The sequence below is a fragment of the Ostrea edulis genome, chromosome 5 (assembly GCF_947568905.1).
Source record: "Ostrea edulis chromosome 5, xbOstEdul1.1, whole genome shotgun sequence".
In the NCBI taxonomy this organism is placed as follows: Eukaryota; Metazoa; Mollusca; class Bivalvia; order Ostreida; family Ostreidae; genus Ostrea; species Ostrea edulis.
In genome coordinates this window covers 34,396,238-34,421,704 of record NC_079168.1, presented here as the reverse complement: position 1 = coordinate 34,421,704, position 25,467 = coordinate 34,396,238, and the positions used below count along the sequence as shown (strand labels likewise).

Genomic DNA, 25,467 nt, shown 5'->3' with positions numbered 1-25,467 from the left:
TGGTGGGAGAGAGAATTCAGATACAAAGTACCTGGGAAGAGACCACCGACCTTCTGAAAGTAATCTGGGAAACTTTCTCACTTACCGACGCGAGCGGGATTCGAACCCGCACCGATAGAGGTGAGAAGCCGTGTGATTTTCAGCACGATGCTCTAACCACTCGACCACGGAGGCCCTCTAATAATTGATGCAATCCATAAGCTCCTGGAGTGATGAGGACACCTCCTGCGCATGGCAGCAAACACGTCTGGGATGTGATTCCAAGGAAGAAATGATAATAGCCATTGCTGTTTTATAAGATGTGCGTGGACTCTCTTCTTTCCCTGGAAGTTGAACATAGGTCCACACAGCTGTTGTGCTGTGGAACACGCATCCCTTGATGGTCTCTCTTGGTAAGACACCCCGAATGGTTGCCAGGCCCCTGAAATTCAAATAAAGTTTTAGTAAATCTGTAGAAACTGAGATTATTTTAATTTTATAAGTCATCATTATATTCTACGTGGATTTCATCGTTTTAGTGGTACGTACTGTCATCGCGGTAGTTTATTAATATCTCTTATCTCCCTTAGCTAGTTTGTTGAAAGTGTTAACCCTTCATCGTGTTTGATTACTTTTATAACAGACCATTGATTTTAAAGTATCTTTTAATCAGTATGGATGATAGGCACACCGATCAGTTTTGACTACAGATTACTCCGTCTATCTGATCAAGACATTGGGATCACGGCGGGTGTGACCGGTCGACAGGGGATGCTTATTCCTCCTAGGTACCTGATGCGCAGGGATCCATGCTTGCCCAACTCTTTATTTTGTATTCCTTATGGGAGTTATGAGATTGATCACTGTTCGTTATCTTCACCTTTTGTTTTTAAATATTGACCTACAAAATAGAGAAAGTAATAACTACACAACAGACTATCTTCACTGTATGTCTTTGTGGGCGAAACGTCTGAGGGTGAAAAGTTGGTGCGGAAAGTCTCGGGGCGAGTCGTCTTTGGGGCGAAAGTCCATGGGGCGTAAATATTTGTTTTCAAGATGGCTACCATGGATGATGATGAGTTGTTGGATGACGAACAGTTAGACAGTTTACTCAATTTCCCACCTGATATACAAGAAATAATTGACCAGGTTCTCCCAAGTGATGATCCCCTAGACCGTGCTGACTTCAATCCCATAGATTACATCAACACACTGTTTCCAACTGAGCAGTCGATAGTCAACATTGATGATGTAGTTGGGAAAATGCGAATGAAAGTACGAAAGCTGGATGATGAGATAAGAACAGTAGTGAGAGGGCAAACGAATGCTGGGGAGGATGGAAGGCTGGCTCTGGAAGAAGCACAGAGGGCAATACAAGAACTCTTCTCTAAGATTAAGGAAATTAAAGATAAGGCAGACAGATCGGAAGAAATGGTTAAAGAAATAACTAGGGACATCAAGCAACTAGATCATGCTAAAAGGAATCTGACAAGCTCAATTACAACATTAAATCATCTGCACATGTTAGTGGGAGGTGTAGATTCACTTTCGACTATGGTCAAGAGAAGACAATATGGGGATGTAGCAAATTTACTTCAAGGAATTCAAAATGTGTTGGAACACTTTCAAAAATACATGGAAATTCCACAAATAAAGCAACTAGCTGACAGAGTCAAAATGATTCAGTCACAGCTTGGATCACAAATTCGGGCTGATTTTGAAGAGGCTTTTCAGGGAGCTGGAGCCAAGTATGGACCTTCAAATCAAAGACAGTTAAAAGAGGCGTGTCTTGTTGTTGACATACTGGATTCCAAAGTGAAAAAGGATCTACTCACTTGGTTTGTGAAACTTCAGTTATCAGAATATCTGGTCCTATTTGGTGAAAAAGAAGAAAATGCTTGGATGGACAAAATAGACAGAAGATATGCTTGGATAAAGAGGACATTAGTTGACTTTGAAGAAAAATTTGGTCCCTTGTTCCCTGAAGTTTGGGAGGTGTCTGAGAGAATATGTATTGAGTTCTGTAACATTACAAGTTCAGAGCTTTCAAGGATTATGGGGAGAAGAGCACATGAGATTGATGTCAAATTGTTGCTCTTTGCAATTCAAAGAACTACCAACTTTGAAGCATTGATAGCAAAAAGATTCTCTGGTGTAACATTAAACGAAACACAGATTGCGAAGGTTTCTAGTCCCCTGACCAAGTCATTGAATCCATTTGGAGTGTCTACAAACCCATTTGAGACAGAATCGGATTGTGAAATGAGTGCCTTTAAAGAAACAAAGGAACCTGTCAAGCAAGCTGGTTCTCCATTTACAGGTATTATCTCCAGGTGCTTTGAACAACACCTCAATATTTACATTGTTTCACAAGATAAAAATTTAGCTGAATTGATAAACAGATTTTTGGAGGATATAAGGCAGCATGGTACCCCAAGAATGGAAACGGAAGAAAGTAGCAATGTACTGCCCAGCTGTGCAGATCTATTTGTGTTCTACAAAAAGTGCATGGTTCAATGCTCGCAGCTAAGCACAGGCCAACCTATGATTGATCTCACGAAGACATTCCAAAAATACCTCAGAGAATATGCTAATAGAGTTCTTCTAAACAATCTACCCAAAACCTCAAATCAGAGTGGAGGAATAAGCTCAGCATCAGGTCTAATACAGAGCATCCTAAAGGAAGGGGAGGTGACAAAGTTTACAGAGGAGGAACAGTGTCGAACCTGTAGTATTTTATGTACAGCAGAATACTGCATGGAAACCAGTCAGCAACTGGAGGAGAAACTGAAAGAAAAAGTTGACACTGGCCTCTCTAATCAGATAGATTTGAATTCAGAGCAAGACACATTTCATAATGTAATATCCAACTGTATACAGTTGTTGGTACAAGATCTGGAAACAGCCTGTGATCCAGCACTTACTGCGATGAGCAAGATGTCATGGTCATCAGTTGAGTCAGTGGGAGATCAGAGTGGTTACATATCTGCCATCACTGGCCATCTAAAACAAAACCTACCAGTCATAAGGGACAATCTAGCATCTTCTCGAAAATTCTTCACACAGTTTTGTCTGAAGTTTGTCAATTCCTTTATTCCCAAGTTCATCAGTCATCTTTTTAAATGTAAAAATATTAGCACAGTGGCTGCAGAGCAGCTGCTTTTAGACACACACTCTCTCAAGACAATTCTACTGGACTTGCCCTCTCTTGGTTCTCAAGTTGTTAGAAAAGCTCCTACCAGTTTTACGAAAATAGTTGTGAAAGGTATGACTAGAGCAGAACACATTCTGAAGGTTGTGATGTCACCACACGCAGACCAACACAGATTTGTGGAGAGTTACTATCGAATGCTAAGTGATTCAGACCTGAATGAATTCCAAAAAGTGCTCGAAATGAAGGGATTGCGTAGGAGTGAGCAGAGTAACATTTTAGAAATTTACCGTGCAAAAATGCCAGTATCAGCAGCAACAGGAGGAACACGTGGTGAAATTAATCATGGAAGTCCATTACAAACTCAGACTTCTGAACAAGAATCTAGTAGAATAAGGAAGTTAGAACGCCTAATAAAGAAGAGATTATAATCATTCAGTAAAACACAGACTTTATGTACCTCCAGGGCCAACAAAAAACTTTGTGACTTTATGTGGTTGTTGGAAGAATAAACGTCAAGAACCAACAAAAGTAGCAATAAAGTCGACAGTTTATATTATCTGTAGATTCCACAGACCCAAAATATATTTATCATTTCCACAATTTAATGTCTTGATTCTGAAATTCATGCTAAGTAATTTAATGTCTGTGTGTTCTAAAAATAGTGGGGGTAGGGGTGTAAAGCAAATGTTGCACCTTGTATGACAGACCACAAACCAAATTAGATTATGTCAAATCTGTTCAGGGATCAGGTTAATATGTTCTTTGCATTCTAAATGAAATTTATGTTCTTCATAATGAAGTATATTCCTATAAGTTAAATTCCCAAGTAAACCATAGTTCAGAAACCATAGTTCAGTTGTTCTTATACGGCTGTCATTAGACGGGACATATTATGTTATGGTGCTGTCCATGTGTCTTTTTTGCTGGAGGGCTGTCTGTCCATCCGGGGTCATGTTTTCCGGAATTATTCCTGTAATGGATGCATGTACAACTTTGAAATTTGGTCACAATTTTCCCCTCAAGAATTGTGAGAATGAGGTTACATTTCAGCTGTATTGGTCCGTCCTTGACCTACTTTAGGGCTGGAAGTAGGTCAAACAGTTTTCCAGACTTTTTCGTTACAGATACAGACATTGCCCTGAATTTTACACATAAGCTTCCTTTAAGAGGAATACAAGTTTAGTTTGCATTTCAGCTGGATTGGTCCATGACCTACAATAGGAATAAAAGTAGGTCAAAGAGTTTTCCTGGCTCTTTTTCATTATGGGTACAAATATTGCCCTGAAATTTAGTCTTAGGCTTCCTCTTGGATGAATACAAGTTCAGTTAGCATTTCAGCTGGATTGGTCCATCCTTGACCTACTTTTGGACTAAAAATAAGTCAAACACTTTTCCGGTTTATTTTTTCAATATGGATACAGATATTGCCCTGAAATTTATTCACAGGCTCCCTCTTGGAGGAATACAAGTTCAGTTTGCATTTAAGCTGAATTGGTCTATCCTTGACCTACTTTTGGACTAAAAATAGGTCAAACACTTTTCCTGGGTTATTTTTTCAATATGGATACAGATATTGCCCTGAAATTTATTCACAGACTTCCTCTTGGAGGAATACAAGTTCAGTTTGCATTTCAGCTGAGTTGGTCCATCCTTGACCTACAGTTGACCGGGCTTTTTTCGTTATGAATACAGATATTGCCCTGATATTTAGTCAAAGGCTTCCTCTTGGAGGAAGACAAATGCAGTTTGCATTTCAGTTTGATTGGCGCACTATGATCTACAATACTTTAGGGGTAGAAGTAGGTCAAACAGATTTCCAAATTTTTTCTTTTTTTTGTATGGTCACAGGTATTGCTCTGAAATTTTGGATTCCTGGACTTTTTATCATCATACATATATTGCACTGACATTTTGTCATATTAACTTCACTCTCAGAGAAATACATATAATCAGTTAACATGTCAGATGGATTTGTGCATCATGACCCACTTTAAGGCTTTTCTATTCAGAATGTGTATTATATCAATTCAGAGTGCACAATATGCTTCCAGGTTGAATTTCAGTGTCCTACAGGCATATATTGTACTGTTTGTGGTATTTTTTTTTTTTTAGCTCACCAGAGCCAAAAGCTCAAGTGATCTTTTCTGATCACCCATTGTCTGTCTAAACTTTTCACATTTTTTAATTCTTTGCCAGAACCACTGGGCCAATTTCGACCAACCAAACTTGGCAAAAAGGGGATGTTTGTTTAAAAGAAGGGCAACACTCTTCTCCAAGTGGCGATAAAATCAAAAATGCCAAGCAAGCTAATTAAATATCTTGTGTTTATAGGATTTTTTTTCTTGAGACTAATTGGCTCTAACTACTGATCAATCACGTACATAATTACATGTATGTTTACTGTTTAACAGAAAGAGAGAAAAAGACTGTGATTCAAACTTGGGGCCCCCTGAATCTCTATTCAGGTGCTCTACCAACTGAGCTATCTGTCCACCAGCGATAGAACCCGACTAACTGCTACATTCCTCTTCCTTAAATGTCTTCACACTTGAAGTCATCAACCCAGGATCTTAATCCCCTGGCAGGCATTTTCACCTGTTACTTCCAGGAGCTGGTCTACTGCACCAAATGTAACAGGAAGAGAGAAAATGCAACGGACCAGACTGGGATTCGAACCTGGGCCCCCTGAATCTCTATTCAGGTGCTCTACCAACTGAACTATCTGGCCACCTACAATTGAACCCAGCTGACCGTTGCATTCCTCCCTCCTTAAATGTCTTCGCCCTTGGAAGACACAACCGAGGTTCGTTTTGCCCCTGGCAGGACTTTCACCTGCAAGTCCAGGGGTTGTTAATGGCACCATATACAAGAAGGGAGAAAAGGCAATGGACCAGACCGGGATTCGAACCTGGGACCCCAGAATCTTTAGTCAGGTGCTTTATCAACTGGCCACCGGCGATCAAACCTGGCTGACTGTTACATTGCTCCCTCCTTATAAGTCTTCGCCCTCAAAGAGAACCCAGATTCTTTTTGCCCCAGGCAGGACTTTCACCTGCAAGTCCAGGGGTGGTCAGTGGCACCAAATGTAACAGGAAGGGGGAAAATGCAATGGACCAGACCGGGATTCGAACCCAGCTAGGCCCCCTGAATCTCAAGTCTCTACCAACTGAGCTAACTGGCCACCGGCGATCGGGCCCGGCTGACCGCTACAAGTGTATGAATGAAAATTAAAATAGATAAGCTTAGTTAAATTGTAGATGTGTTTGCTTAAAAAATGAAACGCTAAAAAAATCATTACAACTTTTATTAGCTTCATTTATTATACGGCAATTTAAATCCTACTCTCTCACTGATTCGTTCATTCTTTAATAGTGTTATTAAACCCATGGTTACTTGCTGTACAAAGTAAACAAAAACAAGCCAAGAAAAGTACATATAGTTGGTAAAAATATTCTTCGACCTGCTCCACATTTCATCAAAGCTGTACTGTGATTTTAAGCTTTTGAATTTAAGCATATTTTTCCATATGGTATTTTAACCTTATGTGACATAGTAATCCTCTTTCTGTATACACTGAACTAAAGTTCTAAGTGCATGTTCACTCAGTAATTTCTTGAATAAAATCAAACCATATACATGTATGTAAAGCCATATAAAATCATAGTCAGTGATACATGTTTCTATTTGTAAATCTCCAATAAGTACCACATAAGACCTCTAAGCAAACTTCCCTAGACATGACATACCTTCAAAATGACAAAAGGCCCATGGGCCACATCACTCACCAGAGCAGCAGTTCTTGGCAACAAACAAGCTTGAGCAAAACTATCATTATACAAGCAACGTGATTGAGAAAAAACTTTTCAAAGGTAATGACAAAAATTTCATCAATTATCAAAATTATTAAACTTGACTACAAGTACATTAATTTTCATATGTCCTTGTAGATGGGTATTGGCTTTTCATAATAACAAATTTCATCTAAGAATGCTTTGTGCCATTTAGTTAGGTTCCCAATACATTCGCATGTAAACTTTGATCCCTTATTGAGGCACTGCCATAACCCCAGGAATCATAATTTTTTTGTGATTATCTCCCCTTTGAAGGGGGCATGGCCCTTCATTTGAATCCCCTTAGGATGATTTGTATCAAGTGGTTTTCTTGTATATGGGCATGTAAAACTTTGATCCCATAATGTGGCCCCACCCTATCTTCGGGGGCCATGACCTGAACCAAACTTGAAAATGAAACTGCACTATGTCGGGGAAACTTTCGTGTAAATTCCAGCTTTTCTGGCTTAGTGGTTCTTGAGAAGATTTTTAAATGACTCCACCCTATTGCTGTGATTATATCACCTTTAAAGGGGGCACGGCATGACCCTTTTTCAACAAACTTGTGAATCCCCTTCACCCAAGGATGATTTATTCCGAGTTTGATTGAAATTGGCCCAGTAGTTCTGGAGATTTTCCTGTATATCTGCATGCTAAACTTTGATCCCCTATTGTGACCCCACCCTTCCCCTAGGGGTCATGATCTAAACAAATTTGAATCTACTCTACATCAGGAAGCTTTCAGGTAAATTTCCACTCTTCTGGCCAAAGGTTCTTGATTTTCTTCATATATTCAAATGTATAACTTTGATCCCCTACTGTGGCCCAAACATACCCCCCGGGGATCATGATTTTAACACACTTGAATCTCCACTATGTCAGGAAGCCTTCATGTAAATTTCACCTTTCCTGGTCTGATGGTTCTTGAGAAGATTTTTAAATGATCCCACCCTTATTTTTGCATTTTGTGAAGGGGGCATGGCTCTTCATTTGAACAAACTTGAATCCCTTTCACACTCGCTTTGTGCCAAGTTTGGTTGAAATTGGCCCAGTGGTTCTGGAGAAGATGAAAAAGTATAAGATTACAAACTCACTTGAGCCTTTGGCTCAGGTAAGCTGCCTAATAAAAACTGGTCAGTCTGATTAAAACCAGCCCCCCTTCTCCTGTCGATAGGAGAAGGGGGGCTGCTTTTAATCAGACCGAAAAACTGGTTTACCAGCTATTTCTATATTAAATTAGAATTGTGACAAATATTGCACAATGACAGTGGAGAATGGATTGTAGCTCAGATTGCATAAAAAAGTATTTTAAGCTATCCATACGAGACCGATAATCCCATTATGGCACACTCAAACTTGGACAGATGTCAGAATGTCCCTTTCTTTTGAGTTTGACTTGATCTGGATGCAAATTCAATTAAGAGTCCAGAAACAAATTGTCCATCTCTTTGTCCTCTGAGCTTGTTTGGCCCCACATCCTCATTTGATGGGGAGTCTGTGAATGAAGTTTTACCACTCTGAATGTGAAAGAAATTCAGACCTTTGATCTCTATGGAACATATTCCCAATCTTTTGAAGTTATGCAAGTCTAAATGCTAAAGGAAATTATTAATCCCCACAAGCTTCATTTTGTACCCTAAAATCAGAAATGGATATCCTGACTTTTGAGGAGTCAGTATGTGAACTTAGCTTACTTTGGGTATAAAAAGGAATTTATTAGGGAGTCCAGGAACCACATTCACCTTGGTTTATGCAACAATCTGCATCATCCAACATGTGAATGTTTTATTTTGATTCCGACTCCTTTTTATCCTCAATTTTATGTTTTTCATGTTCCTGTCCAATTCAACACTACACTAGTCTCAAGTGCTTGACATTTTCAATTTTAAGTCAATAAATGAAGGTGAGAAATGGGAAATATTTTACTTTATTAAAAGTTGACAGGATTTACATATGCCAACAAATCTCTCAAATAACAAATTATCTAGCATGTCACTTAACTGTAGAAATGAATAGCAATTTACATGTAATTTCTTACACTCTTAACTTTTTAGTATCAATAAAATGTAACTATCATGAAAACAAATGCAAGAGCCCTGCAATGCTCATAAGTACCAATCATGACATGCAATAACTGCAAATATACATGTACCTGAAACAATTCTAAACACGATGCAATGCATTTTACAGTGTAAATGAAATCAAGTCAGAAATTCAATATCTTGAGGTATCATATACTTTCAATTTTATCTCTTCTTTTTCCATTCTGGCCCGCAAACATTACGTCAAAATCAATACACATGCCGGAACTACGCCGTTAATTTAATTTTTTCTTCGTGTTTTTCATCTTTTACTGTTAAACCAATAAAGAAATTGTTAAAAATAAAATTATTGTTAGTTTCTAAATGAAATTGAAAGTATATAATAAAAAGTTTATAGACTTTGTATGGGAAAATATGACGACCTCGCTTACGCACCAAGAAACTTGGTCGTCATATTTTCCCATACAAAGTCTATAACCTATAAACATCCTGGATGTAAATTCATATTGCCAAAATTGAAACTTTTGTTTGTTTCCCCCTTTTCGACTGACCCAGAAAAAAATGTTCCTAACTCAATACCTTTGATTGCTTTTCTTCTCTTAAAGCGGAATAACACATTGTCATATAATGGCCGACTTCCTTTTGAAACATACATGAAAATATAAAAATTGTCAATACCTGTGTATTCCATTTTTAAAAATATTATTGTCTAGATGAGTAGCTCTGTAGGTCAACATGTAGACTTCTGAATTTGAATCTAGCAGGTTTTCTTTTCTCTTTTCATCAGATTATTTCAACTAAAACTGCATTTTTTAACTAAATAAGGAAAATTTCAAAGTTTTTAATTTCAATATATTAGTGTACATATCCTCCACTTTCCATCCATATCAGATTTCTCTGATGTGTTTATTTCTCCTTAAATAAAAGATGCTTTTTTTGAAAGTTTGTAAGAAAACTTGGACATTTCCATGTTGACTCTTGAAGTGATTCTTGCACACTCAATGTATTTATTTCTACATCTATTGCTCCTCTGAAAATATTTTTCTTACTTGCCTATTCAAAGATCTTAATGAAGGATCAGAAAGGGGAAACAAACAATATTTCATTTCCATTTCCGTCAAATCTTACAATTTACTTTGTTAGAAAATCTCAATTCTTACAAAACAAATGATTTGTAGGCCTATAAGGTGCAAAATTTGCATTGCCAATTTTCCCCACTGGTGGTGAATTCACAATAATTGATAATTTTTTAAAATTAGAACTTTCAATTTTCTTGGAACACAGAAGCATAATAATTAAACAGGCCCTCATCACCAAATGTCCAAAGTAATGCACTAAAAATACTCTGTTCCATTTCAGTTTGATTCAAAATAACCTGTAACCTGATAAAAGTCAAGCACCACTTGTGGAGTTGGAAAATAACGTGATAAATAACTGGCCACAACACACACTTTACCTAATTCAAACGTTCCCATTGAAGCAGATTATAGTTTTCTTGACGTTATTTATGCTATTATTTTGATACCCTTCATCTCAGAAAGCTTTTCATATCGAGTCATTTTCACATGTGGGAAGAATAGTGACATTTTTGGAAAGACACTAACAAGATATCTCAAACAAATGTAAAATACATGTATTGATAACAATACAAAATTCTAAAAGTTTCCCTATCATAAAACAGCATGTGACTGCATATGACAAGGAATTACAGTGCAAAACAAAAATGTTATACATGAAGTTTTGTCCAAAAAGCTGATTAAAAGGTCAACATTTTCATCACAAATGTTTACCTTAGTATGCACAAGAGATCTGCAGATTAATTCAACTATATATCCTGTTTAATTTAATCCATGCACATATGCAAAATTTGAAAATTACTTGTATTGATAATAATTTTGATGAACAACTACACATATATTCACGTATTCAATATAGCATACAAAACCATTCATACAATTCTGTATTTGAGCTACACAAGACTCTTACAAAGTACAAAAGAGTTTTCAGTTCTTAATAAAACTAGACAACTTAACATAAATTAAACACCAGTATTCAATTCACAATTATCTTACTACTCGATACATAAAATACGTCATCATGATTTTACCTCAAGCAAACTTTATCACACATCCCATGAGTTAAAAGTTCTGGATGAAAATCATTATTCTTTGTCACTACCCATATAATCAGGCAATTTCAGGGTGCAGTAACCCACCCCTGTCAGGCTCCGAGGAAGGGCTCCCACTGTCTCCCATATCCCAGTGTAAATATCATAGCGAGACACCAACTTTTGCCCCGTTTTCGTTTGAACATTATATCCTCCTAACACATAGATCTGGTCATTGTACACAACACACGAAGCCTCTTTGTGGGAAATGGATAACGGATTGATTATTGTCCACTGATCTGTATTGGGATCGTAGCACTCCGACTGCATGACAGGTTGTGCTTGCTGGTTAACATTCAAATTGCAGCCTCCAAACACATAAAGTTTATCATGAGCAGCACACATGACATGCCAGCCTCGCGGAGTCAACATGGCTGCCATGTCCTCCCATTGGTTGTTGGATGGATCATATCGTTGCATATCTGGAGTGAAGTGATTGCCACTGTACCCTCCCGACACGTATATATGATCACCATACACTGCACCAGCATGAGCATGGTAAGACATAGGCATGGAGGCTATCAACTCCCATGTATTGTCTGAAGGGTTGTAAGCTTCAGCAGTTGCCAAACTGCCATCTTTGAATTTCCCTCCTACGGCATAAATACGGTTATTCAGTGCACCAGCAAAGAAGTATGCCCTTTTATGCAACATGGGGCTCACCTGGAACCAACTATCAAATCTTGGGTCATATCGCATGACTGAGTTCACAGCAGATTCTCCATGAGCACACTGAGTAGTGCACCCACCAAGAACATACAAAAAGTTATTGTACACAACAACCTGCATGTGGCTCAGTGCACTGGGTAGGGAAGCTATTTCTGATCTGTTTAAAAGGCTGTTTGATGTGATTTTGGAATCAAAGACAAATATTTCATCATGAAGGCAGGGATTTGGATGAATTTCTCGGCCGCCAACACTGGCTAACCTCTCCATGAAGCACCGTAGCTGTGTGTTAATAGAGCTATCGAGTGGCTGGGAATGGGGAACAACATGGTAATTTAGTGCAGCAAGCACCATTTGTCGTAACTCTGGTTTCTCCATCATTTTTTCGACTGCTTGTACATGTTGAACGAGATCGGTGGGATTAATTAAGGGAAATCTAATAAGACTCATTAAACGGTTTGCTTGTTCATCCTGATTACTATTAAGTCTATACCACTCCCAAGTTATATGGAAAATTTCTATCTCCTTCAAGCAGAGCCTGTCGCTGTGGAGACAATTTACCATCTGGTCATATGTTAAGAGATGCAATGTACCTTCTTTTGAGATCTCGCGCAGGTTTCTAGCAATAAAAACATCTATCTGTTTCAGGGCATTTGTCATACTGTATAACTTGGCCGTATTTATAAAGTCATAGAAATTATTCACATTCATTCCACTCAAAAAATTTCTCTCGCAGAACTCGATAACAGGCGTGACTTGTAGATGAGTAGCTGCAGCAATGACATCAAATATGTCATCCCCCTCCAAAGTGGTTGTAGAGGTGTAGATAATCTCTAAGGTTTTCTCGAGTCCTTTGCTTGTGATGCCTTTAAGCTCAATCTCGCGCTGGTTGCTTTCTCTCATTCCACTGGTAAACATGGATCGGAAATAATCAGAACAGGACACTAGGATTACACGATGAGCCTCAAATCGATGACCTGAAACAGTTCAATAGATTATTACTGTTTAATCCCTTAAGTACATTGCACTTTGCTTGTAAGGAATTCAATTTTCTACTAATATCAAACTTAAAAAGGGAACAAAGTGAGCAAATCCTCTAACATGGTCAACCTACCACAGCTTGTAAAATCACTAAGGGCTATTCCAGAAATAAATACATGGGGGGGTCGGGAGGCACCTTTTGTATATACCAAGCACCCATAAAAAAAAAAATAAAAAATTACCCCATGACCCATCAAATTGATAAACTCATTTTACAATGACCCATCTAATTAAAAAAAACAACTAACCAGACCCACCACAAAAATATTTTTAAAAATGAAAACGGTACAAATCTCGCGAGGTTTTCGGGACAAACATTCTAGTCAATGACGCGGTAATACCTGTGCGACATTGTATCACAGTAGTTCTGAAGAAACGATGTCACATCAACAATCAAAGGCATCTATGGCGGGAATGTTGGAAAGATTGGGAATCCAAACGATGCTATTATCATGAAATGGGTATGGATATGTTTTTCCACGAATCGTTCGTCTTCTAATGGAGCCGTGCCCGGAGGCCTCTATATCACCATCACACTGACTGATAAATATAACGCATCGGTACCCTCGTATAAATCAACTAAGGTTTGCCTATTTTTATTAGAAAACGGAATACCTATTGGTTTCAAAATATTCCCAAAATCGATGCACTGTAAACTGTAATAATCTACAGAACAGAGTTTGCCGCCATCACGTCCAAAGGGACCCTACTAAACGCGCCTCTAATTTGAAGAGTGCTGTAATTGAAAGTTATGCGCTGCAAAGAGCGACAACTCGAATAGTTCTATGTTACTTCCGATTTCGAAAGCAGCATTTCGAAAGCAAGTTTTCAATTTTACCTCCGACGTTTTGTAACCAACATGACAAGAGCGACAATAAAAATATTCTGAAAACGCAACACCCACGTGGCACAAAATAAAACAATAGAAACTGCCCACTACCCATAATAAATATTTTTTTAACAGTCCAACCACGGATCAAAAGCTGCATTGACATTACAAAGCTGAAGTATCTACTCTCTTTAACTATATTACATGTACAATATATAGAAACACAAGAGGCCCATAGGCAACACCATTCATCTGAGAAATGTATTTACCTTGATAAAATATCAAATTATGACCCCACCCTGGCTTCACATGCCTTTAGTATGAAAAACTTAAATTGTACAATACATGTGGATCCTTGCATATCAATTTTACATCCTGTGTCCATGCAGTTCTTGAGAAGATGGGAATTTTCTTATATTTTTATGTAAAAAGTAAGTAAGTAAGTAATTTTTATTTAAAGTCGGAACTATATACAGGTAAACAATAAACATGAGCTAAGAGCTCTTTAACCGACTACAAGATTTTAAACCTCTCAATTAGCCCCAATTTGGCTCCTGGGGCTGATCACATGGACAAAAATGAATCTACACACATAATATCATGCTTGCATATATTAATTAGACATATTTTACTTTTGTGGTTCTTCATGAGATTTTACATATTCCTATGTAAAAATTTAAATCCCTCTTGTGACCAGGGTGTCAAGATGGGAATAAACTCAAATCTTCATTACATAAAGAAGATTTCACACAAATTTTGGCTTCCCTAGTTCAGTGGTTCTTAAGATATGGTGTAAAGCAACCCCTCAGATTTTCATATATCTTAATATATCCCCTTGAAAGGAAGCAGGACTGTTCATTTTTCAAAAAACCCTCATTAACTATAGATGCTTTGTGACAACTTTGGTTGAAATTGCCCCAACAGGTCTTGAGAAGAAGTTGAATAGGTAAAAGTTATCAGACAAGGGATGACAGACTACAGAGAAACTTCAATCAATTGGGCAAAAATGAAATGAACGAATTTTTTCTTTCTTTTTAAAAAAAAAACATTATCACCAAATTTTTTCTTTCTTTTTTTAAAAAAAACATTATCATCATCTCCTTCTCACCTTCAGCAATGAGGGTGACATCACACAGGATTTTGTCGTTTTTGAGCTTGTTGAGCCCCTGTAAGATCTTCATGCCGTGCTCTGGTCGTTCCTCCACGCGGTACACCTCACTGGCGGGACTCTCCTGGCTGTCCTCTGCCATCCTGTTCTCCAACCTTATCCTCTTAGCATTGGAATGCTGAACCTGACTTACAGGCATTTGCCATAACCTCCCCCTTCTGACTCCCACTTCTCTAAAAATATAGAACTTCATTTTAGCTTTTCATATATTATAGTCAAATTATTTATTAGAGCCCAGGGATCAACATTAACAGTTGTCCGATAGCCCGAGGCAAGTGAAAATTTCAGTAGGAAGGTGAAGATAACAAACAGTGATCAATGTGATTAATTTGACTGCATTAAAGTTGATAAATATTAAAAAATAAAGTCCAGCTCCATATTTTTTGCTTTCTTTACAGAATCATTCATATTCAATTTTTAGGCTCCTTTCTAGCAGATCATCATGTATCTTATCCTATCAGTACATCATTCCTAATAACATACCTATCCGAAATACAACTTATCTTTGTCAGGTTAGTGAGAAAATGGTGACTTCATAACAGTCTCTCGAAGTAAAATTCAGAAAGATGACAATTTTAAACAGAAATAAAAATGAATTTCAATTAAAAAGAAAGAGCGAGTTTTAGGCAGCATGACAATCCTAATTTAATTAAAGGTTTAACTGATACTAACAGCAGTATGGTCTGTACCTTGTGTCAGAAATTCGGCACTATCTCTACAGTCTGTAGTACTTTGTATTTTCTTACCCATAATTGATAGCATTTTATTCTACACATATTTCTATAGAGTTATTGACTAAAAACTAATTTGTTACACTTATGAAAACATTTTCTTTTTATAATGTATACATATCAACACATTATGACACATCACCGTAAAAGTATGTCCTTTGTCCGCTTGCTTGCAATGAAAAGTTTTTTCCCAATCTTAGCCCATCTTCGCAAGCCAAGTGTCCGATTCGCTTACTCTCATCTACTGAATCGGACACTTGGCTTGCGAAGATGATCTTAGCCATTCCCATTTTCTTATCTATAACTTTTAACACATGGGTTTTTTTGCCATCAATTGCATTCAACTACAATAATGCCCCATGGTTAGGCAATCCATACACTCTTACATAGTAGCAAAAAGAAGGAAAACTGGGCGATTGTGATTGACCCAGTAAAGGAGATAATTAAAATTACAGGTTGAAAGGTATATTTAAGTAAAAAATATTTCAGACAAATTTTTCATTCAGACAACTGAAATTCTCAGTTTACTTGCCCAAAGGGCAAGTGCAATAAAAAGTTACTGTCTACCCCTGTAGCCATCAAATGTGGGGATTTTACCTTGTGGTTTAAGAGTTACTGTTCTTTATTTTAGTTTCTCTTGTTTGTGGGTGATTTAGATTTGTGGGTATGTCCACCCATGAAAAAGAAAAAAACAAAAAGAAATCTAAAACCTGCAAAGAAATAATAATGGCGAGCTTCACAATAAAATGCAAATCTTACAAATCACATTCAAGAAAGTAACTGGTTATTCCATGGCTGTTGCATTTTCATGACTCGCAAAAATGGAAAATGGTAAGAAATATGTCATGTAAAAATAATACATGTATAAGCATTACAATGTTTATTTGACATTCTATTGTGTTAACCCCTACTTAGTACTGTGGCACCATAGGTCATACATGTAGTATTTAAAAAACTTAATCTTAACTACATGAGGATGCTTGCATATATATATTTGACAAATTGTACCTTTGTAGTTTTAAAGAAGTTTTCTTTTCCCATACATTCCTAGTATATAAAACTTTACACAATTATTATGGCCCCACCTGGACCCTGGGGTCATGGCTTTTATGCAACATGAGGATAATGACATATTAATTTCATGAAAGGTTTGCTTGTGGTTCTCTAAATCTGAAGAAGTAAAAAATTTAAGTTTTTTATTCATACATATTCATATAATTTATACCACCATTGTGGTTCCACCATGGGAACATGGTCCGAAGAAAAATTAATCTAACCTATACAACAGGGTTTGACTCCAACACTAACCCAGTATATCACTGCTAATAAAACTTTGATTGGAATAGTGAATCTTTCTAATGCAGTAGCCTAGTTGGCTATTATTAAATTCAATATATACTTTAATATCAAATTTCAGTTAAAGACTTTATTTTACCAGAATGTTGCCTTAATATTTCAGGATATGACTTCTGAATATTTTGAAATCCTTGCAGAAGAAGGCAGACCCTGTACATAGAACCTTGCATGCAAGTTTTATTTTTCTGGGCAAGCAGTTCTTGAGAAGACCTACAAGTTATAATACACCTGGCCCTATATCAAAATTATTCCCCTTGGCAGAAGACATGTCCCCTGTTTTAAAGAAAATTGAATCCCCTTAATACAAAGATGATTTCTGCCAAGTTGGGCTGAAACTGACTTCTTCTTGGTTCTACAGAAAAAGTGAAAAAACTTTAAGTAAACAGGCAGACAGATGACAAACTACTAGTATGATTAGAAATACCTCGAGCTTTCAGTCAAGATGAGTTTAAAAAGTTAGTGTCAAACCCTCATTTATTGATTCAGAAATTATACTTCGTAATCTTGGATTTGTCAATCATTTAATAACCTTTAAAGTGATGACTTAACAATGATGCTGATTGGATGAAAAATTCGTCTGATTTCTTAGTAAAAAAAAAATTTGTCCGGAGTTCATCTGCACTAAGCACGCGGGACTACTTTTCTCTGGAATGCATCTTCCCCGTTCTAATTTTAGCAGTATTCATAGAATGGGAATTTCCAATCAAGCATTATAAAAGAAATGTATTCGTCTGATGCTACCAAATATAAACACAACCAAATATATGAATAAAATACAAATTAATTTAAAGACACAACACACATAGGCCTAGTGATGACGTGGCAGAATAGTAAACTTGATGAGTAGGACACTGACTGGTAGAAGTAGACAGAGTGTAAATACAAGTTCCCGGTATGTATCGTCTGCTTTACGAGTTCGATAACATGACAGAGCAAGCAGCGACTTTTGCTATGCAAGATAAATGAAATTTATCTGCGTTATATGGGGCTCAGTCAACGAGGGCAATTTAGATGAAGAGGTGTTGAGCTTTTTACTTGATGTTGAAATGGAGCCGAGTCGCATTCCACTGTTCCTACAACATAATCAGTGTTCAACGTCTCCTCGAACGCAATGCAGCACACATCCAGTCACAACTGGTTCTCTTCCTTTATATCTAATTCAGCTTTGAACCATTGCACCTTTAATTTGGCATGCAATCCAATTAATTCTGCACAGTAACTCTACCTGACCTGAACGCACAGCCAGTTTTGTTGTTGTTTTCATTGTTACGTATAGGTATTCCTAAGTGCCATTTCAAACACGTTAATTAAAGCTTTTTGATGAGAGAAACTACTTGTCTTTCTATTTTAAAAACATAATTAAATGACAAGAAATAAAACGTATAATTCTTTATTTGATGCATGCATCAAATGAAAAATTGAACGGAAAACTTTTTCCTCAATGCGCTACGTGCAATGATGAAGTTTTCCTTCCAATTTTTCGTTTGATACATGCATCAAATAAAGAATTATAAGTTTCGTTTCTTAATTGAATCCCCTAATGACAGATCCAAAATTATAATATGAAGGATTGGCATATCACATATCAATCTCTCACCAGAGGGCGTATTACGCTGCACTACAACACCTCTGTCAACGTCTGAATGTCAAGATTCTTGGCAAAACTTATTTCTACCTATTGCATTATAAAGTATGATTTTACAAGTTTTAATGTTAAGCTTAAAATCTTACAGTAAGTTCACAAAAACAATGAATTCCATGATTATTCTAGTATTATTGGATGGATGAATATTTATATAAAACCTTTTAATTCGCTCAGGTGTCTCATATTTACCAGCTTCTGTGTTTATAAAATTCAGACAAGTGTTTGATTTGCTTAGATATGATCATTACAGTTTGATATGCTAAGTTAGTTTTAGTACGTTTTGATATGATTTTTAGACGTTGACAGAGGTATTACTGGAGCATAGCGGGAACGATAACTCTGAGTAGAGATTGGTCACATATACACAAATTCTAAATTTGACAACCTTCATCTAGGAAAACATTTATTGATTTTTCAGGAAAATATTTGGGTGAGTTTAATATTCAAATTGGAAGTCTAACAACATTGGTGAGGTGTATACAGGTGGAAATTTATTGACTCCTGGGATTTTTTACTCCTTGAATCCAGGGGCCAGGGCCCTCAAATTTAGGGAAAATAGTGATATTTAATTAAAATTGGGAAATTTGTTTCTTACAAAAAATAAGAAACACAAGCAAAAAGTTAACCATTCGATATTTCATTATCAATGTGGCTGGCTTAAACAAGCCTTAATTTCCAGTTTTTGGCAGAGAAAAAATTGTCACAAATTTTTGCAACAGAGTGGCACTGATGTTGGATGGCCCCTCATGGCATATTCTCATAAAAGCATCCATCATTCAGGAATTTTTACGAATCATTTTGGGAAAAACACCTGATTTTCAGCATTGGGAATGGGGCCGAATTTCGGTCCTCTACAGACCCTAAAAAAATTTCTGGACTTTGTCCCTGACAAAGGAGGGATACTCATTGACAGGATAGTGTCAGAGTACTATAGCATCCTATCATGTCAGCCCTGCAGTTTTCGAAATTGGTTTAAAACTTGGTATAGACCACAGGTATATGCCAAAACAAGATGACATAGACCTCATTGAAATGGCATAGACTGAACATTGAAAAAAATCACACAAATTTATAACATTTTCATTTACTTCTAATGTACTTATAGAAAGCATATTTTCTTTCCATTTCAATAACAATATCTTCCTTTCCTCATAACGTTTATCAGACGTCGATTGACCATGCAGGGTCCTTTGGGATAAATTTGCTTTAAATCTATATTCTAGGAAATCGGCATAGACAATTTGGTCTATCTCAATACGCCAGTTTCGAAATACACCCGAATTATTTCCCTTTGGACAACTCTCGTATATAGTGAGGCGCGAAACAATTTGTTTACATGCGGGAGTGGGACTAATATTCATCACTGCGTAAGTGAATGTACTCAATAAGTTTCTCATACACTGTCAGATCACCCAAATTCGACTGATACACAAACTAAGTTATCAGTATTTAGGGAATAAATAAATACATAGAATTCTTATCATATCACGTTATTTCGTTGGTCATAAGTACCATATCTAAGATATTACTTGCAAATATGACATTGTTTTTATGTTTCCACTTTAGTAAAACATTTCTTTCGATAGTATATTGTATTTCCCACATTTACATATCAAAAGAGAAGCTACTTTTAATACATTTCATCATCTTCCACGTTGACTTTAGGTCCACTCTGTCCCACTTAGTCATTCAAAGTTCCACTAAATGCACCTCCTACACAGAAGAGTTCGTATCTCAAAACTGGTGTATTGCAATTGGCATAGACCAGTGTCATTTGACATAGACTTGGTCTATCGGTCTATGGTTAGTTTCGAGCACTGGCCCTGCATTGCAGTGATGTAATTTCCAAGAGTTCAATATTTAGATATTATCATATAGCTAATAAATAGTCTATTATAAAATCTAGAGAATGTTAGTGTTCAATATCCTGAGAATTTATTGAATGCTAACTTTGCATTGCGTAAATTGTGTGCACTCGAAACATTCCGAGTATGAGCGTTCAATATTGACCTTACCGTTACGACATAAACAAGCCAAAATGGCAGTCGAATATTGAACAGTTAAGAAATGCATGCTGATACTGCACACTTTCACCTTAGATGTTATATTTATTTCTTCACCAATCAAGGGCCCTCAGCGGGCATATACAAATTAACAATTAAACATTATAACTACATGATACAGTTTACACATGTGTACCATATACACGTTAAGGGTTTCTACATTGACATAGGTATTGAATTCTCATCACAATACTGATTGGAAATGTACTGTACAATAAGTGTGCTATATGGGAAGTAAAGTAAGACAATATTATAAAATGTTGTCACAAGCACAGAGGGATGGTGCCTGAGCCAAATCTATCAGACTGGCAGTCTTGTACCCCAAGTGTTTAAGACAGCTTATTTAGGCATAAAATAAAATATTGTTTGTTTCCCCCTCCCACGACCGACCCAGTAAAATCGCTGCGACCCGAAAATTATTATTGGCCGTTGCTGTTCAAATTTTTTAAAATTTTTATTTTCGGCTATTAGGGGCCTAGTTTTATCTTTCCGATGCCGGTGTTCGTAGACGCTTTAAAACATGGAGAGCATACATGATGCATTAAAGCGATTATGAGAATCAGATCAGAAAAAGTTTGATGATGGCCAGCCACACAATTTGCGTGTCGGCTAGGGTCGTAAATGAAACCAAATTTGTAAAACATATTGTGAATAAGAAACTTTTGAAGGTTAGCCCGAAACTAACAATCAGTGAAATTGTCGATGAAGCGATAGGAGACTCTGACGTCGACGATGAGACCGACTATGCCCCGACGAACGGGAACTTTTCAGCAAAGCTGAGCATCACTGAGAGCAGTGAACCGTTCTCTATAGAAAACGGTGAACCGTTGAATACAGCCTTAGAATTCAACCCGGGTATCAAATATCTTCAATACACAATTAATATTGACTCTAATAATAATAATAGTACATGTAGTAAGATGTTGGTGTCGAGTTGGCTTATAGTACTGATTGAAAATGCGATGTACAACAAGGATGTTACATGGGTAGGAAAATAAAACAATATTATAAAATGTTGTCACGAATACAGGGGGTACCAAGGGACGGTGCCTTTGCCAAGTCAATCAGACTGGCAGTCTTGTACTCCAAGTATTCGAGACAGCTAGCTTATTTATAGATGTGTTTATTTGAAAGCGACAAGGAGTAAATTATACATACAAGTATAGTTATACAACCCTTAGTATTCTATATCCCTGTTTTTAGATGCCAATATTGATGAATTCTCGTCTATTTTGGAGCTATATGATAAAAGGGTTATTGAACTTATATTGGTGAATATTGCCTGTCAAAATGTACTTGCAAGCTCGTGCAATTTTACAGCCAACTCGTGTCAATATTCACCAATATAAGTTCAATAACCCTATAGCACTCACTGCTGACCACCAATATTGAAATGGTAAATACAACCAGAAATTAAACAATATTTTATCGGCGTAGTGCTAGGTCAATAAAGTAATTCTCTGATTTGAAAAGAAAGGGTTACCTGCTGAGCATGAACACAAACACACAGCCACACTGCACCAAGTTTCATCCACCCTACGTTTAATTTCTGTGACTCATTATTGTTCCTTATAGCTATTTTAGGCATCGACGTAATACCTAATCTCTATTAAAACATTTCAATCCTTTCTCTTTACTTCAAATTATTATTAATATTGAAATACATATGTAATAATTTGATGCGTTTCTATTTTGTATGCTAGGCCTAGGGTCGTTGTAAATGTGTATGAGCCATGAGGCATGATCTGCGACTGCACAGCACAAAACGACACGATAAATCCCAGTTTGATGGACTGACAGAAATTCTAAAGATGTGTTTTACCTATCTCATTATCGAGAATGCACCCGACTAAATGTCCTCGTCATGAAACCATCCTGGAAATCCGTTGTCATTGATTCTATCGAGAAGATGATCGACGAATTTTCTTCTGGACAAACAGGAAGTGACGACATGCTGGCGCATGTGAAGAGTTGTCTTTCTTTAGCTGTTTAGGGCGCGGATCTTTTTCCATGTGAGGTGCGGGTGTTCGCTGTAATGGCCACGTAAGAATGTTGCCCTAGGATGATCTATTGTTATTTTTTAGATGGTCTATTTGTTGTTATGTATATATATATATATACACGTATTTACATATATATGTGCAACCAGAGACACAAATACCATCAGTTTGAGGGGTATGTTTTATTAAACTATTAAGTGAAAACCTGAAATAAAATGAATAATTAGAAATACGTTTAAATATGACAATGAATATCACAATTACATATAGTAAAAGTTATTATGAATAATTACCAAATACCGGTACATATATTTATAGGAAAAAAAATATGAAAACTCGAATGCTAAGTAGCTATTAACGTCCGTTCCCTTCAAGGGTAGCGCCGAGAGACATTTATTTATAGAGGTTACGTATGTTATTATTTACTTTCCTCATATTGCGTAACATGATTGTATGCTTGGTGAATCAATAAATAAATTGAATTGAATTGAATTTTCATATGCAAGTAAAGGTATAGAATGAGTGACTACCCCCCACTGTAGCGAAGGATGAGCGCTCACCCCACCCTCACCCCAAAGAATGGAAATTTTGAGAGAAAATTTGAGGCAGTGTTTATATACTCTTACCCACCCGCCCCCCCCACCTTATTTAGGGTTTTGAAGAAAAGGCAAAATCCTGTTCAAAAATAATTCTCTATACTTATCAAGAATTTTTGTGAAGTCAGTTTCCAACTGAATTCTCCGGTTCCAACCCCCACCCCACTTTGAAAAACGATGATTAATTAACGCGTAACTTTCGCGTTATAACTTCTGCGAATTAACGCGAAACTCTTGGGAATTAACACGTAACTTTTGCGTTATATTGCGAAACATTCTATATATAATGATAGTTATGTAAAATAGGAACCCGTCATTAGTATATACAATGATGGAAGACTGACATTTTTGTATCTATAAGTAGCCTTATTAAAGTTAACACGCCTGCATTTTATACACGCACGTTTCAGAGTTTTTGGTATATATGCTATTTGTAACTGATTAACAGCAGCCTTTGATACGGGACTATAGAATTTCGTCCATTGAAATGAAGCCTTAAAATGTCACAGAATGATATTGGATTAGATATCCTGAAAAAAAAAACCCACTCAGAATGTCTCTAGAAAGCACTTGGTGACCTAAACAAAGGTTATGTCCCTTGACTATCATCTTTTAGAAAAATCCATATAATTCTTACAGCTTTGTAACCAACTGTTTTATAATTTTGTCATTTGATATGCTTTTCGTTTCAACACATATGAACAAAAGACTCTGGAGGATTTGAACTCGAGATATGCAGTTCACCAGCCCAATGCTTGGCTTTTAACCACTGATCTACAACGATAGACAATCAAATCGATCGATACAAATAATTTCACAAAACATTTAAATCGCCATCTTGTGACGTGGTGTCATACAGAGTATAAGCTTTAGTGTAGTGAGCTACCTTAAAGCAGTCAAATTATATCAAGAGATATGCATATACAAAATTACAAAGTACAGCTGGAAAAGTCTATCGTTATTTTTCTTCTTTGTAATGAACAAATAATTTCATGCTACTTTTTTTTTTTTTTTTTAATTTTGAGCGCATTCAATTAATAGATTCGTGTTTATAAGCAAAATTTACGCTTTATAATCTGAAAGTTTCGCGTTATAACGCAAAAGTTACACGTTTATTCGCGAAAGTTTCGCGTTAATTCGCGCAAGTTATGCGTTATAACGCCCGGGGGGGGGGGGGGGGGGGGGGGGTTCAGCTACGAAATTGAGCTCAATGGCCTTTCGTACCTGGACAAATATTTCTAAAGTGCATTTTAAAAAAAAACCAATAACATTGATTTTACCCACGTGACAATTTGTAGTCAACACCAGTCTGGTAATAAGTAACCTTTGATGATCTTTGTTACTGCCTAACCATTACAAGATTATTTGCCCAGAACACAATAACTAATATTTTACCAGTGACCCTAAACCATGGCGAAATAAAAATTTCGTCAAGACTATGGCGCATTGCTTGTTATATAGCGACTTTTGTCAAACAAACTAGATGACCTCTATCAAAAAGTCAAAGATGAAGGTCCAGCAACATGTCTCTATATGATCGCATATCTCAATCTTACGGGGTATATTTGTATTACATTACAGCAGGATCATGATTAGTCATATTGTTATGAGATTGATCATTGTTCGTTATCTTCACCTTTAATGCAGGCATCTTCAAGTAAATTCAAGTTTGTTCATTTCGGGGCCCTCAGAGGTAGAGAGGGGATATATTTGGAGATCAAAGTTTTATATGGGAATATATATACAGAAAATTTAAACATTTTCTTTTTAAGTGGCTGGGTTACACTAAATCCTATCCAACTGCAAACGTTCTTAAGTTGAGTGGATTCTTTTTAAAAATGCGAAACGAAATCGAAACGAAATATGCCGAAACGAAACAGAAGTTGTATAATCGAACTGTGTAATCATGATAGTAAAAATGGTATCTCGGGTCCCCGTGAAAGTTACCACATATAAATGAAATATGCTCCCCTGTTGATGTGGTCTTAATTCAGTTTGACTGATACATTCCAAAGCAGTCCATTGGTTAGTATAAAACATTGTTTGAGGCTTGTGTCTGAGAAAGTTGAAAGCAGAAAGACGTTTAACCTCTTATTTTATCTCTAACTGCTGAGGTGCGAGTACTTTCAGTAATGGAAAAATTATATAGTACCATATCATACGAATACAATTCGGTAAGATATCTATTATTAAAAATTAT

At 36.7% G+C, this 25,467-nt stretch overlaps 2 protein-coding genes across 2 annotated transcripts; one reads left to right on the top strand and one right to left on the bottom strand.

Annotated features, from left to right (window-relative positions):
* The first annotated feature begins 1,022 nt into the window (after window positions 1-1,022).
* Window positions 1,023-3,978, top strand: LOC125652481 (vacuolar protein sorting-associated protein 53 homolog). Its single transcript, XM_048881702.2, has one exon. The coding sequence runs from the start codon at window positions 1,036-1,038 to the stop codon at window positions 3,559-3,561; it is 2,526 nt and encodes an 841-aa protein (XP_048737659.2). The 5' UTR covers window positions 1,023-1,035; the 3' UTR covers window positions 3,562-3,978.
* Window positions 3,979-8,872: 4,894 nt separating this feature from the next.
* Window positions 8,873-22,234, bottom strand: LOC125650607 (kelch-like protein 9). Its single transcript, XM_056165889.1, has 3 exons — window positions 22,155-22,234; window positions 14,817-15,049; window positions 8,873-12,815 (listed from the first exon to the last, which is right to left on the bottom strand). The coding sequence occupies exons 1-3, from the start codon at window positions 22,163-22,165 to the stop codon at window positions 11,167-11,169; spliced, it is 1,893 nt and encodes a 630-aa protein (XP_056021864.1). The 5' UTR covers window positions 22,166-22,234; the 3' UTR covers window positions 8,873-11,166.
* Between the last annotated feature and the right edge of the window lie 3,233 nt (window positions 22,235-25,467).

Excerpts from the sequence above, each read along its gene's own strand:
- LOC125652481 (XM_048881702.2), top strand. The coding sequence starts at position 1,036 with ATGGCTACCATGGATGATGATGAGTTGTTGGATGACGAACAGTTAGAC.
- LOC125650607 (XM_056165889.1), bottom strand. Across the intron at positions 12,816-14,816 it reads TGTCACCCTCATTGCTGAAG|GTCATCGATTTGAGGCTCAT; the intron begins GTGAGAAGGAGA and ends GAACTGTTTCAG.